The sequence below is a fragment of the Mugil cephalus genome, chromosome 11 (assembly GCF_022458985.1).
Source record: "Mugil cephalus isolate CIBA_MC_2020 chromosome 11, CIBA_Mcephalus_1.1, whole genome shotgun sequence".
NCBI classification, from domain to species: Eukaryota; Metazoa; Chordata; class Actinopteri; order Mugiliformes; family Mugilidae; genus Mugil; species Mugil cephalus.
The window spans coordinates 10,954,682-10,974,200 of NC_061780.1; the positions used below are offsets into that span (position 1 = coordinate 10,954,682).

At 40.6% G+C, this 19,519-nt stretch overlaps 2 protein-coding genes across 6 annotated transcripts in view; both read right to left on the reverse strand.

Annotated features, from left to right (window-relative positions):
- Window positions 1-14,872, reverse strand: part of osbpl3b (oxysterol binding protein-like 3b) — a 33,584-nt gene extending 18,712 nt beyond the window's left edge. For 2 of the 5 annotated variants that reach the window (XM_047599881.1, XM_047599879.1), the window contains exons 1-2: window positions 14,287-14,872; window positions 1,202-1,339 (exon numbers count right to left, since the gene is read on the reverse strand). In XM_047599881.1, coding sequence (XP_047455837.1) covers window positions 1,202-1,215 — 14 coding nt within the window. In that variant the 5' untranslated portion in view covers window positions 1,216-1,339; window positions 14,287-14,872. Of the gene's footprint in view, window positions 1-1,201; window positions 1,343-14,286 lie in introns of all 5 variants that reach the window. The other 3 variants (XM_047599880.1, XM_047599878.1, XM_047599882.1) reach the window with 2 other exon arrangements.
- Window positions 14,873-16,017: 1,145 nt separating this feature from the next.
- Window positions 16,018-19,308, reverse strand: LOC125016688 (uncharacterized protein C7orf31). The gene is made up of 9 exons (XM_047599331.1): window positions 19,151-19,308; window positions 18,616-18,757; window positions 18,450-18,521; window positions 18,328-18,357; window positions 18,006-18,196; window positions 17,854-17,933; window positions 17,599-17,773; window positions 17,308-17,396; window positions 16,018-17,220 (listed from the first exon to the last, which is right to left on the reverse strand). The coding sequence occupies exons 2-9, from the start codon at window positions 18,699-18,701 to the stop codon at window positions 16,354-16,356; spliced, it is 1,590 nt and encodes a 529-aa protein (XP_047455287.1). The 5' UTR covers window positions 18,702-18,757; window positions 19,151-19,308; the 3' UTR covers window positions 16,018-16,353.
- Between the last annotated feature and the right edge of the window lie 211 nt (window positions 19,309-19,519).

The following is a 19,519-nucleotide window of genomic DNA, read 5'->3' on the forward strand; positions in this document are numbered from 1 at the left end:
AGGCATTGCAAGGGGTTGTATTTTGGCTTTTCACACCAAATGTTTTCCTGAAAGCAACCAAAGCCGATTCATAATGTGACTGGACAGAACGCTTGATTGTATATATCTCCTCAGGTTGATTGCTGAAAACTTGTAGCCTGTAGATGAGCTTTTTTACTTCCAAAAAAGAGTCAAGCTAGAGTCCACAATTTCCATCCTTATCACTAAGCTAACGTAATTGTCTCCTGGCTCCAGCTTAATATGTGCAAAACAAATTTGAGATTGCCTCTTAGATTGCTCCTTTTCATCAAACTCTCAACAAATTTCCCTAAGGAGCAAACCTTTCACTTTAATATGCCCACGTCCTTTCTTGAATAGAAAGACTGGCAGTTGAGGACACAGAAAATAATAATAATGATAATTTTTTCAAATCCACACACTTGTTTATTTTGACCTAAGTATAAAACTCGCAATGTAGGCTAGTGAGTATAACATAAACACTCAGAGTTATTGGAGTGAATCATGGTGTGACCTTTTTACTGGATTTGGAACTAAACACCTGACCTGAAGCTTATGAAACAGATGTTCATCACTCCGCTTAACAAAAAAAACGTTTGTTTCTTCGCTAATGAAAATGCTTCAACAGTCACATACCAGCAGTTTCTTCAGTGTCATGTGTCTGTTTGTCCTGTGGGCAGTACTAGAGTGAAACTTTCCAAAAAGAAAGGCTGTTGCAGGGAATAAAAAATGAATGAGTCTGCTCCCTGAAGATAAACGCTTGAAGCAACAACAGGCTTGTTTCACGATGCTAATATCTGTTCTGCGTCGTGTAGAACAGGATTACCCGGAGGGGAACTCTTGAAAACTTGTATTTTTTATTATCAGTTCTGAGCTAAAGTCTTCCACATTTGGAGACGACACTGAGGTTTGATACAGAGGAAGAGATGGGAACTTACTAATAGAAAATGTCTCTTTCAAGTTGGCAGCTTTTAGTCATTACTGCATGTCATGTATTATGCAAAGAGTGGCTTGATCTATTTGCTAAAGTTTGAGTGGTTTTCTCCCTGACAGAGAATATTCTCTGGAGGACTGGCTGTTGCTACCTTTCCAATACACAAAGTGCATGGTGGAAAAAAAAAAAAATAAATAAAAGCCCGACTGTTCTCCCTTTCACAAACGTAATACCAGTGAAAATGATCTGCAAGTGAAACATGAGTGTTACCTGTCGGCTGTCATGCTTGGACGAGGAGCTGCTGTTACTGCGTGACAGGGAGGAGATCTTCTGTGACATGGCTGAGCTGCGCTCCTCTGAGCTCATCTTGCTGCAGACTGGCCAGTGCAGGCTACAGCTACCATTACTCTGCTAAGAGAAGAAGGGGTCAGGTGGAGAGAGGGTGGAGAGGAAGATGGTTTCAATGGGAAAGTCCTCTAAAAGCCTTTTAGCTCTCACTAAAAAATACATTTAGAGCGATTAGTTTTCCCATCTTTGTCTAGCAGAAATATGAGATGCAATACAAAAAGCTGGACACAGTTCTTCACATCAGCATGCAAAATTGAGAGGCAGGTCTGGAGGGCTTAAACTGGACCGTAAATTAAGAGAACACAGCTTTTAATAATTCATACTTTGCCCTTTCAGAGGGTGATGGACTGTCAGCATTTAGGGATTATATAAATGGCACCCACTTGAAGAACATGAGGAAAAATTATCTGCAGTAGACACAGCAACAGCAAAATGGCCCCCAAAATAGTCGACTGATGTGTTGATTGATTAGTTAACAGAAAGCAGATTTAACAGTTAACTTAAGCTAAAATGTGAACTCTTTTGACTACATTTTTGTAGCAGGGTGAGGAGGTTGTCTAAGGCTCTGAGAAACAAACACTGGAATTTTAAAGACAAAATAATCATCTAATATGTTAATAGTTGTCAACAGACTGAATTTCCATGTTAAATATATAAAGTATTACAATGTTGGATATCACCCTCAAAATCCCCTAAAAGATGTAGTCAGGCAAGTTAAAATTGGGAAACACATTTGAGGAAATGACACTAAATGTGTGGTGATGAGACTCCACACACACACCCACTGATGGGGGGGAATTAAAAGATTAGTGAAGCATGCAAAGCTGCAGTGAAGTGTGAGATCGTCAGCAAAATATAATATCCTCTCTTCAACAAAGTGTGAAAATAATTAAGTTCCTTAAGTAAATGGCAACATTCACTCAACTGCCAGACAACCCAGTCTAATTAACAATATGTGCCTGGTCTATCACATCAGTACATAAAACCACATCACGCTGAGCCAAAAAGTGAGCGTCATTTTGTCATAGTGCGGGAGGACGATCAGCACCCAGGCGCAGCATGTGAGTTTGTCGACCACATGAGAAATTAGTTTCGAAATCAGCTTTATTTAGAAAGCAGCCCACTGACTTCATGGGCCATTGGACATGAGTTCATCACTGTTAAGTGAGCATCTGTGAGACTCTGTCAAAGATAAAAGGACGGGCTGTTTTAGTACTACAGAAAGATGTTACTTCTAATCACAGCAGTTCCTAAGGTCTGCTAATTTCTCATTTTCCCCAACCAACATTCAAATGATTAACAATTATTTAATTTGCAGACATAAAATCAAATAGTTTGCATGTATAAGTTGGAATGAAAACCTTAATTCATTTCCAAATGTTGTATTTTGTCAGCGACACAATGACATTGTTGTGTGTGTGTATACTGGGGGTGGGTACTGGCAAGGACTTACGGTACTTATGATACGATAAATATCACAATACTTGAGTCACAATACGATACATTATTGCAATATATATTGCAATATTCTACATCAGGTGTCTTTAACGTTTTTCAGGCCAAGGACCCCCAAACTGATGAAGAGATTAAGTAGGTGCCCCCTACCCACGACCTGCGTTCTATATTAATCTCGGCCAGTGATATTTATAAATATACATTATTATTATCATTTTGCATTTATTATTAAGCTATCCCTTATCCCTTAAGTAAAATGTGTCGGATTCATGTTAATGTGTATTTAACGAAATTTAAATTTGTGGCGGAAATAAAAAAAAATTTACAAAAAATGTCTAATCAACCAATGATTTTGCTACTACATATATATATATATATATATAGTATATACTATACTCCGCCGACCCCCCATTGAAGACCTATGTTCTACGTAGTTCACTGAGAAATTTTAAATGCAGCTAAAAAAATACACATTGCATATATGTACATAAGATGACAGTGATAATTCATTAGACAAACTGCGTCAAAAAACAACATTAATCCAAATGATCCATTTCAAATTTACTGCACATCACAAAAAGTGATGGTAGAGTCGTTCATTAACAGCCCAAAACATGACTTTTTCTTTTTCTTTTAAAATCGATATTAAGGCATTCAAAATTGATATTGTATTTAAAGAAAACATATTGCGATATATTGCCATATAAATATTTTTTCCCACCCCTAGTCCCTTTATACCGTCCCTGTATATATTCTGCTGCAGTATCGAGTACAACAAGGCTTAGACCAGACATTACAGCTCAGCCGCTTAATACAGAAGGATGAGGTTGTCAAGAAGAAGTCGAGAAATGCAAACTCAATTAAGTGGATTCATGGTAAGATTTTCTTTACGTCCAGCGAAAACTATTAAGTGATCAGGGAAGCATTGCCTCTTGGACTCAATAAGACGCACCACACGCTGAGGATGAAGCAGCAGCAAGGTTAATCACATTACCTGCTTTGCATCCGCAAGCTTTGTGCTGCGTAATGGCCACAGCCTCTCGTGTTGGCCAGACAATAGCATGGTCATCTGAAACCTCCGTCCTTTTGGCCAGGCCTACGCAACCTCTCTGTCAGTGGACCACAGGCCATGGTTCACACTGGCTGCGCGAGGCGCAACAAAATGCAGCGACAACAATAGATCAAAGTGGCTGTGCTCACAAACAGAGGCCCCCAACAGCAGCAGCATAACTTGTGCATTTTAAAGGCCCAATTACTGCTGAATGCTATTAAACACACCAGGACAGAAACATACAGATCTATCTATCTATCAATGCACCGTCGCCATCTGGTATCATTGATTTGTCCTCTTTCCAGTGATCAAGTGTGATGTGCAAATCTGTAATAACGGCACCCTTCAGATCAGCCTTTCATCTTATACAACACCACTTCTTGGTCTTTGACAGCAGTTAGACGTCAGAGCCCCGGTAATTACGACCTCTCACTGGATAGCACCTGCTAAATTATAGCTATGAAGAAATACACTAAGTAACTGCAATAAAACGGTACATGCCTCCAGGTTAATATGGATTCACATTTGCAGACTGACACAAATGAACAGATAATAGCATTAAAATTAGCACACATGAAGACAGTGTTGCAGTGGCTCTTCTGATAAAATAAAGAGACTATTTTTCCACTGGTCAGTGATATAAATTTAATTTCTGCATGATTACCGTCGCTACCATTATTTTTATAGTTTTTATAGTTTTATAGTTGCTGAATTTACGTGTTTCTTACGTAAATACAGGGAGAAACGCAGAGACACTTCAATCATATGTCACCATTTTCCATGGCCTCATGGAAGAAGGTCATGGAAACCTTCTTCTTCTACCCTGTGTCGACTGTGCGGCCCATTTACTGGGAATTTTCTCTGTGTGAATGTCAAAAATAGAAGATTGTATATCTAACCTCAAAACATTCTCAAAACCAGATCCTCAGTGAAAACAGGAAATAGCAAATGATGGATGATACTTAGCTATATGTGTGTAAGTAATGCTCATTTGAGATATGAAACTTGACTGGTTAGTGTGGAAGCAGCCAACTGAATGGCAAATTTAAGCTATTCCACTGGATTCATAATTGTAAATCTGGGTCTCACCAGCCACGGTCCTCACCGGACATCACTGCTATTTACATGCGAGTGAATATGCATGAGCACCGATGTACAAACACATTTCATGGAGGCATACACCGTTTCTCTTGTCACGGCCCGGTGAAGATAGAATCAGACAAGCAATAAAATATTAAGAGCTATCTTCTGCACCAAACAAACTGCTGACCCCTGCATGTGAACCAAAGATAAAGATGCCACTGACCTTTACAAAGAGTTATTGCGATTTGTGCATCCCACTGAATAGAATAGAATAGAATAGAATAGAATAGAATAGAATAGAATAGAATAGAAGTGCAAATGGAAGACTGGTGATTTATTTAAGAATGTATTGAAGTGCATGTCTGTGCAGAAAGAGTGACTATCTTCTATTTTGGCTAAAAGAAAGAAAAGAAAAATCTAAGAATAAGTATCAAAATTGTACAAGGAATCATCAGTGCAGCTCATAGGATCATTGGATGCAGCCTATTCTCAGTCCATGACTCTCCAGATGCCCACTCAGAGTAAAAAAAAAAAAAAACATTCAAGAGGATTCTTCTTACCCTGGCCACCGCCTGTTTGACCTCCTGCCCACTTGGGGGGTGATACAGGTCAATAACAACTCTCACCACCAGACTACTGAACAGTTTCTTCCCCAAAGCCATCCAGTCCCTGAAACCCACCCACATTTTAAATTCTTGTGCAGTTCATTTAATATTTATTAAGGTCTTACTCTGTCTCCGTATAGGATTGTTTGTGTGTACAGTATGTCTTTATGATGAATATCCTGCAGTTTCGTTGTATCATGCATGTACAACAAAGGCTTCTGTATTTTCTTATTTTTACATCAATACAGGCATTTGGCCATGTTTTCTGCTATAAAGGAACACATATATGTACAGATGTTCTATTTTCAATGTGTCACGATCACAAAATACTAAACGGTTTGTGTGGAGGGGTGAAAGCCACCTCTTGAATATTCCAGTAAAGTGTGGGTGGGTGAGACCTACAATTGTCCTATAATGAGTAATCAGCATGACGCTTGGATGTGATGAAGGTGCAACTAGCAAGGGGCTCCTAATATACTAAATGGTGTCATCGTTTCTCTGTTAAACAGCCACAGCTGACTAATTTTGCCTTAATAACGCTGGGGGTGGGGTTTGCCTCTTATTAAATAGTACGCAGTGCAGGCTAGGAAGAAAATGAGGTGGAAAGAGATTGAGAACGAAAACTTGTGCAGCAACCAACTACTATTTTTTTTATATAATTTATTAATCTGAATAACTTTTTGGGCTAAAAAAAAATCACTCTCAAGATATAGTGATGCAGTTAAAACTCACAACTGAGCAGCTACAGTTAATTAATATATGGTGCTCAAGCTTGGAAAAACTACCTAAGCACTAGTTGTTCATTAATGTTCTGTCAGCCGTTTCATTTCAATTTTATTTACAGAGCACCAACAGCAATAAAAAATTGTGTCTATATGCCTTAAAGAACCTGAAATATCAAGAGCAAACAACCGTTACAGTGACATGACAAATTCTCCTCTAATTGAAGACCATATTGGAAAGACCCATGTGCTTGAGGCTGTCCAGGTAGAGAGAAAAAAATAGAGATGGAAGGAAAAGAGGTGAACCAACCAACATTATCATCTCTTCTTCAAAGCTTGAACTTGCACCAGGCGCATGACATATGAGGATGCTCACTAGCAATTATTTAAATTTATTCAATAAAACACATATTACTCAGTAATGGTGCTTGATAATACAGTAAATAGACAATGTACAATTCACAAGCATTTCAGATTTTTGTCTTTTAAAGGCAAAATTTTGTTAGTTTAATGGACATCAGGACTGACAGCAAGCACTCATTTACTGGAGCTGTAGATCTTCATTAAAGTTAGAGGCAGCTTAATGCCTCTTTGAGCTGCGCTAACTACATTGACCGGAGCTGAAAGCCCTCTATTACATCTCATCTGCAGTTCATGTTGCAGATGTTCCTCTGTCTTTCCACTGTCTCCGGAGTCTGCCAAAGGGGGCTGACAAACATAACAGGCTCTCAGGCACCATTAGGATGTGACTCACCAGAATGAACATCTCATGGTTGAACCCCCACAGAGCATCTTTCTGAGGAAATAGAGTCATGTTTGGAAATGTGACAGCACTTACGCTGGTTTTGGCAACTGATGCATCACTGCAGTTCAAAGACACTGGGCGGGGATGAACTCCCACTTCTCAGAAATATAAAGTGAAAGTAGGTGTTTTAGAAGAGGAATGATACTGCTAGGGTTCAGCAATTACTGGCCTAGAGGAAGGCAGGACCCCAATGAACATGAGTCATCTGTGAAATTTAGAGAGCACGCTGACTTTTACCAAGCCGATGATCTTTAGATAACCTTTAAATGACACTGAGGTTTACATAACATCTAAAACACACTTTATATGCAAAACCCACCTGTGAGAGTTGAATGATATTCCAATATAATGCCATGGGAATGAATTGCTCCACGTGGTTATGAAGCCTATGTAAATAAAATAGGTTACGTTTATGTATAAAGCAAGCAAAGCTACAGGCAAGACTATAAACTTTTTAATTCATGAGATAAGACGAATAGCTGTTCAGCTCGGACTATGTGATTCCTTTTCAAAGAAATCGAATTATGTCAATAAAAGAAAATCGATGTGGATCTGAGGTGCTGACAGGGCCTATTGGTCTTCTCAGCTTTGGAACAATCTGCCCAAAGGTGGTAAAACAAATGGCCTCTGCATACACGTAAGGTAACCACCTTATCTCTGCAGTCCACCTGTTCTCTGACAGCTCATCTCATCAGAGTCTGTTATCTGAATATATGTGGAAGTCAAAGAGTCATGGATCATCAACTTTGATTGCCTTTAAATTTCCTCTGCGGGATAAACTCATCAGAATGTGATTTGTAATGAGCCACGGATTATTCTTCCTGTTTGCTTTGCGCAGTAATTGAACAATTCGTGACAGCTACCCACTAAAGGAGACACACTGGGCTCTCATTTGCTGCTTCTAAAAGTTACCACTTTAATAACAGTAATGTCATTATAACTGTGGATTGCCCTGCTGGGATGATGCCACTTTGGCATTATTATATTATTTCAACGCTGAAATGCAGAACGACTTGGAAACTGACGAAGGCTCTGACATAAAAGGAGCAAAAGTAAAAATCTTTGTCATAGTGTATTGTGTATGCTCACTGGCCACTTTATTAGGTACGCCTTGCTAGTAAAAAGTTGGATCCCCCCTTTTAGGCAATGTTATTCCAGTCTTCTATTGTCCAATTTTGGTGAGCCTGTGTGACCTGTAGTCTCAGTTTCCTGTTCTTAGCATACAGGAGTGGCACCTGGTGTGGTCTTCTGCTGCTGTAGCCCATCTTCATCAAGGTTCAACGTGTTGTGCATTCAGAGATGGTATTCTGTATTCCTTGGTTGTAACAAGTGGTTATTTGAGTTACTGTTGCCTTTCTATCATCTCCAACCAGTCTGCCCATTCTCCTCTGACCTCTCACATCAACAAGGCATTTTTGCCCACACGACTGCTGCTCACTGGATATTTTCACTTTCTGGGACCATCCTCTGTAAACCCTAGAGATGGTTGTGCGTGGAAATCCCAGTAGATCAGCAGTTTCTGAAATACTCAGACAGGCCCTTCTGGCACCGACCACTCAAGTCACTTAAATCCCCTTTCTTCCTCATTCTGATGCTCGCTTTAAACTTCAGCAAGTTGTCTTGATCATCTCTACATGTCTAAATGCACTGAATTGCAGTCATGTGATTGGCTGATTAGCTATTTGTGTTAACAAGCAACTGAACAGGTGCACCTAATAAAGTGGCCAGTGATGTACAGTATACTTAACATATTTTCTAAACACTGGATAAATAATTAGTAGTAGTAAGAAGTATAAAATATTGTGATTTAATACTGCAATACACTGGCTATTCATTACTGATCTATCTTAATGTCTGAGTTTGACATTATTTATTTATTTATTTTTTCGTAAAAATTAAAGAAACCTGTTTTTACCACCATGTATAGTCGTTATGCTTAGCTAACCGGTTGCATGTAGTAGGATACAAACATAGATTGTATAAATATGAACAGCTCGTCAAAAGTGAAGCCTAAGCAAGTAGAGCTCCCCCTGGTGACTGGCAGCAGTATAGATCATAAGCTCCACCCCTTCCATGTTGGAGGATGGGACTTAGGCCAAACTAAAACACAGAAGTATACGTCAAATAATTTTTGACGTATACTTTTCCTTTTAAAGGATGGTTTGTGTCATTTGTGTCAATGCTGTGTCAATGCTGACATGATGTTATTTGACGTTATATAAACAGGAAAGAAAAATAAGTGTATAATCCGACATCTCGTTTTAACTGGTAGAGGCAGAATAGAGTGCGATGTTAATCAAACGACAATGTGTGTGTGTGTGTGTGGAGGAAGTGTGGGCGGGGCCATACTGATCAGACTCTATGTCCAAAATTTGCAAAATGGTGCCACCTGTATCCCCAGGAAAATAGCGTCAGTTTGGCCAGCGCAAGGGAGTGGGGACACATTGTCCATATTTATACAGTCTATGATAACAAACATTACAGATATCATGTGTCAGCAATCTCATCTAACAGTGAGGTGAACAGGCAGATTCCTCAAAAACGTCTATGCTTTCAAATGTGAGGAATTTAAAACATGCAAGCAGTCCTTCGACTCTCAGAACTTGTTTACTTCACAGAATAAACACCATTTCTAAACATTTGCATCTCATTTTGCTGAGCTTGAGAACTGTCGTCATTTTCCTTCCAGTCTTTGGTCCCTCATATTTGTATGCAAATTCAAAATCTGAATCTGTGATACTTCTTAGACTGCGTCGTTCAAGACTGTGATTAGAGCTGCAGATAAGGTCCTTCAAGAGGCTGCAATCAGATGAGGAGAAGTACCAGCTCCTGTTTCAGTTTGAATCATTTCTTTCCCCCTAGTTTGAGGAGTTCTCATGGTGATTGAAACAAAAGAAATGAAATAGAAAAGAGTTTGAGAGTTTCTCTCTGTGAAGGTCTTTTATCAGGCACAGAAATAACTTGCCTTCTCCAGGCATGTCATCTGTCCTTTTCCAAAAGAAGCGTAAATAGGAGTAAGGCAAAAGCAGTCTCCCGCCTTAAATCCATCTGCAGAATGAAGGCACCACAAAAGTGTAAAATCTATTCGTAAAACTACACCACAGGCCATCATGTCAGCACCCAGCGAGCCTTTTATTACAGAGAACTGACACAGAGACAAAACTGGCCTAATCCCAACGAGAGAGCATCTCCTGAATGAGCAGGGTGGTGTTTGCCAGTCCACGTCTCTGCGTGTGTGCCACACCTTTTCAGACAGAGACGCACAGATGGTAATGTCTACTCCCGATCTGCTTAAGGCGTCACAGTGCAAGGTTGCCAGGGCCAGAGGGAGCCGCTCCAAAAGCTAACTGCTAACTGTAATCTTACATTTTCAGCTGCGCAAAATGCAGCTTTCTCTGCTCCTCCGTCCACCCAAAGAGAACACGTTTGGAGTTTTATATTAAATCATACATGCTAATGAGGGGCAGACACAAAAGTCCCTACTTCGTAACTTCCTGCTGCAGAAAAATGTATATTCATTCATGCCTAAAACTGTCTGTCAGGTAACAGGCTCTGTGTCACAAACTCTCACAAACACTACATCCTGTTAATGACCACATCCTCCACACACTACCTCCCCTCCAGCACGTCCCATCCACCCTCACTCTGCCTCTTTCTGTTGTGTGCTCTGAGTGCAGCAGAGGTCCTCTCCTTTGTTATGTTCACAGTGTAGAGGAGCCTGACAGACTCATAACTCAGCACCAGCTCATTAGGATACAGAGGAGCGTTCGTGGCTTAGTTCAACACTCACTGACAAAAGAGGAGCAGAAAAACATAAACGCGTCGAATTTCAGGGAGCAAGAGCGCTCCTCGTGACGTGCCATACGCAGCGCCTTGCATGACAGGCAATCCAGCTGTTGCCTTCCCAATTAAAGATCGGAGCGCTCATGACTCCCAGCACTGCTGGGATTGCAGCGCAACGCAAAGTCACTCAGCATGTCAATCTTCTCTCACAAGAATATCTGGAGGCAAAAAATAGTCGGAAATGGAAGAAATCACGGAAAGCAGAAAGAACATCTGCATTGCCACAAGCAATCTCAAAGTCCTTGGAGTGGAGATATATTTAGACGTGGCATCGTCTTCCATTACCTTCCATTTCTGGACAGACAGAGGTGTCTGACGGAGAAGGGTTACCACAATTTGAGGGATTTACTTCATGCTTGAACAGTATGAATCCCCCCCGATAATATTTCACTGACTGTCACAGCAGCCAGGAGCTGACTCAAACTGAGTCAAAACCTTTATTTCTGTGGTCACAATGCAATTATGTTAGGAGGACATTATTTTTGCAGTGTGTGTTGCTATTGTAGTAGCATGATCACCACAGCATGTCAACCACAGGTCTTTGCAGATGTTTGCTACTTTTTCTAGTTCCAAGTTTTACTGACTGAATTCGCTGCATATTTATTTAGACAATGTATTTCGGAGAAAGATAAATATATAGGCCTTACATCACATTTCCCCAAATGAAAAAATTGAATTTTATCAGCATGCTAAAAAGCTGATTTGCAGAAGGCTATATATAAATAGTTCAGCTTGTTAGCATGCTAAATGGTTGTTCGTGAACCAATGTATTGGTAAAATTAAAATAATAATGATAATAATAATTAAATTAGGGGATCACCTTGGTAAGAGGGCTCCTAGGGATGCTATATTTAGGAATCAGACTTCCTAGATTAAAACTCATACAATTATTCGAACAAAAACTGCAAGTTAGCACTGCCCTAATAACACTGTAATAACACTATGACCACTTAATTATATGAGACTGCAATATTATTATGCATTGTTGTAAATAAGACAAAGACAAACCACATCTGACCCTCAGATATTTGTCTAAACGGAAAGAAACAGATGGAAATATGATGTCAGGATTCAAAACCTGCCATTCTTTAAGTTGGTGAAAACTGTGAATAATTCAGTCGTATAAAGCAGGAGAATGACCACAAATGCACAGAGGAGTTCACCACAGCATGTCTTTGCTCACAGAGCGTGCTATTGTTTTTAAGTTGAAAGTATTCACTCGTGCCGCCCTCGTTAAATTTTCATGCTGCTATCTGGCAGCCTGTGAGAGCGTTATGAAACCAGCCTTCCAGTTTTCCTCAGTCTCTCTGGAACCAGGAGGAAGCAGAAGACAAGGGCAGCAACCATCCATTAAAAAACAACAGAAAACTAAACATAGTCGCTTTTTAGGAATTAGATGGACCATTTGAATTTGAAACAGCAATTGGTGAATTTAGGTGTACAATATTCCTGTGCTTACATTAAACGGAACAAACAACTTTCAGAAATACTTTTAGCAAGAATACTGAGGAGCAGGCCAGATCTATAATTGTAGTGGCCTACCATCCATGCAACAACTACAAAAAAAGGTGCAAACAGCTGCCACCTGCTTACAACAGCTGTTTGCAGGTCCTGTTTATCCACTTCCTGCATCATTCAACTGTTGGTTTGGAGATATTCAAATGACTTTCTTCTCTTTTTAGCATAGACCATGGAGCAATGCTACACGGGTCATAGCATGATTAATTGTATTGTGTTTGGCAGCCACACATCTACAGCTCTATATAACACCATCAATCGGTGTTAATGAGTGCAAGGGAATTATTGATTAGTAAATATCAATGCGCTGGAGCGACTATCTGTGCAATTGTCGGCAATATGACAGTACACAACGAGCCACCAGACACACCGCAACCTAGCAAAGTGCACAGCCACTTCCTGTAATGGAAAATTAGAAGGGGAGAAAAAATAAATAAATGATGGAATCTAATAGCTTTTAGATTGTACGTGTCTGCTCAAACATTCAGTGAGGCTACAGTGAGGCTACCTCCACGTAATGCAGTGCCTCATTGCTGTTTTGACTACCTGTCTTGCACAGACAAAGAGGTTTTTTCTTTCCAAGTACTGCATTCCTCAGATTCTATTGATTCCACTCCTTGTGGTCTCCAGGCTGCGTTTGACTGAAATCACTGCTTTGGCCGACAAATTGAGCAGCAAACAAACCAGAGCAAGGCAGCTGTGACAGCAGAAAAAGAAAAGTTCCCAAGTGACGGCGACAACAGCCACGTCCAGTCCTTAAAAAAACAAACACCAAGACCTTTTCCACTTTCATTACCCCCTGATTTTTCGTCCTTTACCTGTGCAACAAACGGGGCGTTCACACCGTCCACATTCTTTACTCATGACAGGTAATTTTTACTGAAATTCTCAGAAACACTTGCTGAATCCCCACACATGTTTGAACAGCTCAAGCAACACCTGAGAAGCCTCCCCTATTGCACTCCTGGCACAGCACCCCAAAAAAAAAAAAAAAAAGCTGAGAGGATGCTGTGTGTGTCAGAATATTACAAGAGCCACCACATGTTTGACCAAAGAAAATAGCCATGTTTTTAGGATTAACACTGGGATTTCACTGTAACATTGCTCCACAGTTGTAATAACTATCATTATGTTGTTGGATTTACACTTAATTGTACCCTGCAGTGCAATAATAGCTAGCATCCAAATTATGTTTTAAAAAAAAGAGAGCGAGAGAGAGACACTAAAATCATCCATAATCCTGTTTTTGCTGCAAACACTGGCTAGTAAGCACGAGATGCTGAGCCTACCTCTGATTAAATTTGGGTTTTATCTGCACTCCCCATCACACACAAACACACACACACACACCTACATCTACTCAGCATGAGAGATGCAGACACTCATAAATGTGCATTAATCATAGTTTTGGCTTTTTGAGTACGACCAGGTTTTACTTGTTAGTTGCCACTGTTACTGATGACATCTAGTGCACGTTAGGCTTGTGTGTGTAGAGAGAAACAGCAGACCATCTTACACAACTTTCACCAGAGAAAGAGTAGGGGGCTCTGAGTTACCATGGAGACAAAATATACCTATGGGTGATTACTGGCTGAATCAAGAAAAATATGTGCTGCTTACAAAAAACTCCATGCAGGCCTTCTGAGGGGCCATAAATTTGCGGGGGGGGGGGGGGGGGGGGGGGGGGGCACAAAAACACACTTTAATGCTGGTTACTTTAACTTTGAATATTTACATTCAGTGTAAATCTGTTACTTGCTGCCTTCAAAAAGGCTTAAACCAGAACTTTATTTACAGTGGATCTGTTCAGTCAGCACGATCACACACACACAGTGCCAGGAACTGGAACGTCTTTCTTTTGTCACTGTGAAGGAGAATAGTGAAACATTTCTGTCCTGCAGCTAAGGAAAGTAAAGCGCACTCACCTGGAGTTATAGATAGAAGCAGTCGCTCTACGGGCGAGAACACAGCCAGTGAACAGATGTTCAAATTACAGCCTGAACCACGCAGCCTGCCTACTCTAACGTGTACACACACGCACTGTGGCTGGCCGATCGGGGAAGCATCAGTTTCTCCTCCTCTGCGTGGAGGAGGGAGACGGTCGGCGACTGAGCCAAGCCAGCGCCAATCAAAACGCAGAGCCGAGCGTCACCTTCACTGGGCGGGGTTTGCGTCATTGACCGCATCTTTTCCGTGACGCGCCGAGGAGGACCCCAAAAGCAAGGACAAGCTGTATCAATCACTTCCCATGCGAGTGATTTAATTCTGAAATCCTCGGATTCATCGCTCAGTGTTTGGTGTGTTTTAATCTCACATCCATCCTCGAATGTTTTTTTGTAGATAATGAGTGTTTTTGTATACTGATGTAAGCTACAGGATAACAACGATAAATACATTGAGCAAAATTGTGTCAAAGAAAAAAAAGAAGAAAAAATAAAATATATATATAAGCTAAAATACTGGATGAAATAATCACAAATTAAAAAAGGGGGGTTAGAAAAAAAACACGAAAGAAAATGATGATATACTGCTATCTGCTGGTTACATCGCTGAATCACAGCTTTTCAGCGGCACTCCAGTGTGGTCAACAAAATTATCACCAACTGCCATCTATGACATGCATCCAGCGAGTGAATAAGCAGACTTTTTATCGCATAAACTTAATATCACATATACTAAATACAACACCTATGACAGTGGTGCAAGTTTGTCATTATACAAATGCACGTTTGTAGAAAAAAAAGCAAACAGAATAACCACCACAGTCATTTTATCTCAGCTGTCCTTAAGACACGGCTTACAAATCTAATAAACCGAGATTCAGCAAGACTCCGGAGAGTCAGTGCAGCACTCAGAAAGAAAACTGCACATGTCCATTCTGCTGTGTGAGCTGTTATATATTTTTTCTTTTCATCCCAGGGTATTGATGAAAGGCTGTTGTATCACTCAAGGCTGCAGGCTTGCCGCTTCAAGGTCTTAGTGCCACAAAAAAAAAGAAAAAAGAAAAAATCCTTTAACAACTCAGCCTGACTGCAACAGACTGTGTGGATAGGGGCATTTGTTACGTTTGTTCAAGCTAGAAGGTTACTGCGGCAACTTGTGATACACAGAGGTGGATTCCATAATGCAGGCAGCACAACGTTCAAATGTGTTGCACCGTCAGAGCTGTTGTGTTTGTTTCTTATTCTGCTGTGTGGATTTAAAAATGCAACGGTAAACAGCGAAGTATTCATCTGTGCATCCTTATGTACCCAGTGCGAACATTTCTCATACTGTTTGTGCACTGTGCAGGCAGACTGTCAGCAAGTCACATCTGTCAGCCTTGAAGGCTCTTTCTTTTATTTTACTCTTACAATGAGTTACAGCTTTTGTCAGACCAGCGCTGAATTATAAATCCTGACCGCTGACGAATATTTCCAAAGGATTGTGTGTAATCAAAGAGAAAATTACCAACATAGGACAGAGTGGCCTTCAAAATACTTTTGAAGTTACTTGAATTCCACTTTCCTTTTTTTTTAAAAAAAAAAAAGAAAAAAAAAGCCTTTTGGATTAAGTTAAGACCTGGATGACTGAGAACCTTCACAGACAACTTGGATCCGCAAGAAGTAATGAGTCATAGAGACTGACAAAGACATTCAACAAGTGTATTGTGATCCTGTAAGTAATTTCAGGTTCAGGATTTCTTGCATATGTTGTGGAAACACAAAAACACCCAAAGTTATTTGCCTACAATGTTTGAATGCAATTGGATGCAAAAGGGGGGAAAACAAACAAACAAACAAACAAACAAAAAATTGCTATTATGTTGTTTGCCTTAAAATATTTTCCGCTGTAGAGACAAGCATATAGACACATATATTAATGTTAACCATGAGCCATGTTTTGGTAATGTTAAAGAACAAACAGATTGGTTAAAACTAGCTAACTTTTTAGTTTCAATTTAAGTGGACAATCCAAACCAATAAAATATTCCAGTATTCACATTGATGAGGTTACCCGTGGATGTAGCAGCTGTTGATGCCACAGAAGTTGTGTTTTTTCCCACTGACCACGTTGTCCCTCAGGTTCGCAGCAGCACGTGTGACTGAGTTGTTGAAGTTGCGATGGGCCTCTGTCTTACTGAATGAATCTTGAAGGTTCGTGAGGCTGACCTCAGCTCTGTCCACTGGTGGAATGGCCGGCAGGACAGGAGGCCTGGGCAGGATGCAAGGATTAGAAGTACTGTGTAGGCGCTCTCTGTCTTCCTGTGCTAACAATTCCTTTGACAATAAACCAGTTTCCCATTTGCTATAGCTAGGTTCATGTTTTCTAACGTTAAACCTTCCATTGCAACCCGGTGCATCATTTACACACAGCTCAATCGGGCTTTCCTCTCTGTTGACTTCTACCTCTTCCTGGGAATGTGGGCGGCTGTACATGTCCAGGGGTCGCTCTGCGTTTGAGTTCTGCGCAGCGTTAGCCTCTTGGCTGCTCTGTGACTCTGACTCTCGCATGAGTCTTTCATAAAACCGGCTGTTTTCTCCGCTCCTGCCCTCATGCACAGAGCTTTTCCTCTGGGTCTGCTGTTTGTGGGAGATCTCCTGGAACAGCTCTGTGTGCTGTGCTTCTGTGGAGCTGGAGCTGTAATCTGATTGACTGTGGCCAATTCGGTTTGGGTCTGGTGCCTCATTATAAAGAGCTGTGATCTCTTGTGGTTGTTTTACAGTAGTTTGAAGAGTAAATTGGTTCAGACCTGGAGATGTACTGAGGGTTACAGCAGCAGTGGGACCGCAAGTATTCCTCCCCACGCGGCTCTCTTGTCGTCTTCTCGATCCTTGTTTCGGTTTAGCGGGAACAAACACAGGGCAGGACCTTTCTCGCTATAGGGGGAGAAAATGAATCAGAAGAGAATTGGGATCATTTGTGTTTTATGCTGTAAATGTTAAATGTGTAAAAACTAATTTTACCAGTGGTGCATTGCTTGGATTAATCCCAGTGAGGCTAATAATTTTTTCCTTGAAATCATCTATCTTCAAGGGATTTGCTGGCCCAGATCCTTAAAACAATACCAAATATTGAAGCCAGATAATTGTTAATTAACTTCAAAGTCAAAAATTAATGAAGGATTTCTTTTTTAACTTTACAAAGTTGACTCACACACTTATTTTTCTTAAATTCTCAGAGTTAGTTGGTCCACTTTCTCAGTTTCTTAAAATTATATATATATTTATTTATTTTCCAGCATTTCGGTTTCTCACCTGTATAGTGCATTTGGTACGAGGTGACCCAAAGTGATCTCTCCAAGTTCTTCAGCATGTTGCTTGTCCGCTCCGATAATGACAAATCCCAGTCACGAAGTTTGGGATTGGGCAGCACTGTCTTTGGAGGGGTGGGGTAGAAAACTTGACCCTCTCCCTTGAGTGGTTTTGGAAGCTGGTGGAGAGCACGTTGTAAGGCATTTGTTTAACTTCCGTAATGGCGTGAAACTACAGTGCATGTATTCTATTACTCACATCCAAGAAGCCGTGTTCTCCGCTCCACCTAACTGCCTTCTTCTTCGATGTTTCTAAGATCTCATGTCTAAACGGACCACCTGTCAATGAAACATCTTAAAATCCTCTCCAAAACCTACCCCACCACTCCCCTTTATCACAGCCTCTCTTACCTACGGTCTTGCTGAGCAGAGCGCTGTCTGATGCACTGTTTGGCACAAGGTGGTTGGGGAAAGGTTGGGAAGCAGCTCTGACTCCTGTGTCGGGGTCATCTGGAGAGTGGAATGACGGGAACATTGCAAATCGGGAGATGTGGGATGAATACGGGTGCTCTTTTAGAGTGGGAACCTTTATCATTTTCTCCCTGTAAAAGGCACAAGGACTTTAAGACTATAAAGATTCAAGCGGACACAATGAAAACTAAGTAAAAGTGCAAAGATTTGTTACAAAATAAATCTGTCAATTATCTGATTATGGGTCTGAAGATGTACTCACGCTATATTTATGTCAGTTGGTTTAGGTATGCTGGGAACAGAAACATCTGTTATTATCTCAACAGTACATTTTATTTTACCAAGTTATACCGATAATCATATTTATAATGAATAGCAACCCACACTTGGTCATTGAGACGGATATTACTTTTCTTTCTTCCATTCTGATGAGGCTGTCGTTGACTGGTGATATGCCTGTGAAGGTAAAACGATAAAATTATGCTGCATTTGATGTATTGCTTCATTAATTTCACAACTCTCTTTCTACGTAGAACATCTCTGCACTCACTCAGGTATAGTTCCCCCATAACCCCAGGAGTCATTTCCATTTGAATCAGACGGGATGTAACGGCTCGGTGTAGACTTTGGCTCCATGCTGCTGCTGCTGGAGACCTGACTCAGAATGAAGGAATGTGAAGGAGGGAGGCAACCTTGAGGAGGAAATTGCATAGAAGAACATATAGAGAGAGTCAATAAGCCAACAGTATCCTGACTGAGCAGCAATCAGTCGTTCTTTTATCTCTTTGTTCGTCTTGAGACTTGAAGTTTACCATGAATGGCCACCGATCTTGTAACCGAACCTATCACGGTCACGCCAGCAGCTTGGTTAATGCAATGAAGGACGCGTTCACAGACAAGTGAATAGAAATGTATCTCAACTCACATGATAGATTAACCTGTAAACGTTTCTCAGAGAGAAAGAGATCAACAATCCAGTGACTCCTCCTCTCTTCCTCTTATTCTTACTCCCTCAAAAGTCAATGTCTATGAAATACAGTAAAACACATAACAAACAGAAGTGAACAGCTATTATGTTCACTTACCTGGATGATGGACCACAAAAAATGTGGTGAAGGGTCCGTTATTATCCTATTGCAGACGGAGATGTGAAGCAGTCAGTGGTAGACTGAACTGGTCTCTTCGCTTGCATCCAGTGAGGTGGGTTTACACAGCCGGGACAGCAAGAATGATGGTGCTACAATGAACAATAGGATCAGAGTGAATGACACTCAGTGCAGCCCACGGCCCCCAGAGTGTGGGTCAGAGGTGTTATTTAAAAAGCTTTAGTAATACTAAACTAACTAAACACTGAAACAATGTCTGTCAACAGTGTAGCTTGTTGAGACCTGCATGCCACATTTTCTTTCTTTCTTTCTTTCTTTCTTTCTTTTTTTTTGTCTGCTGTACAAGGA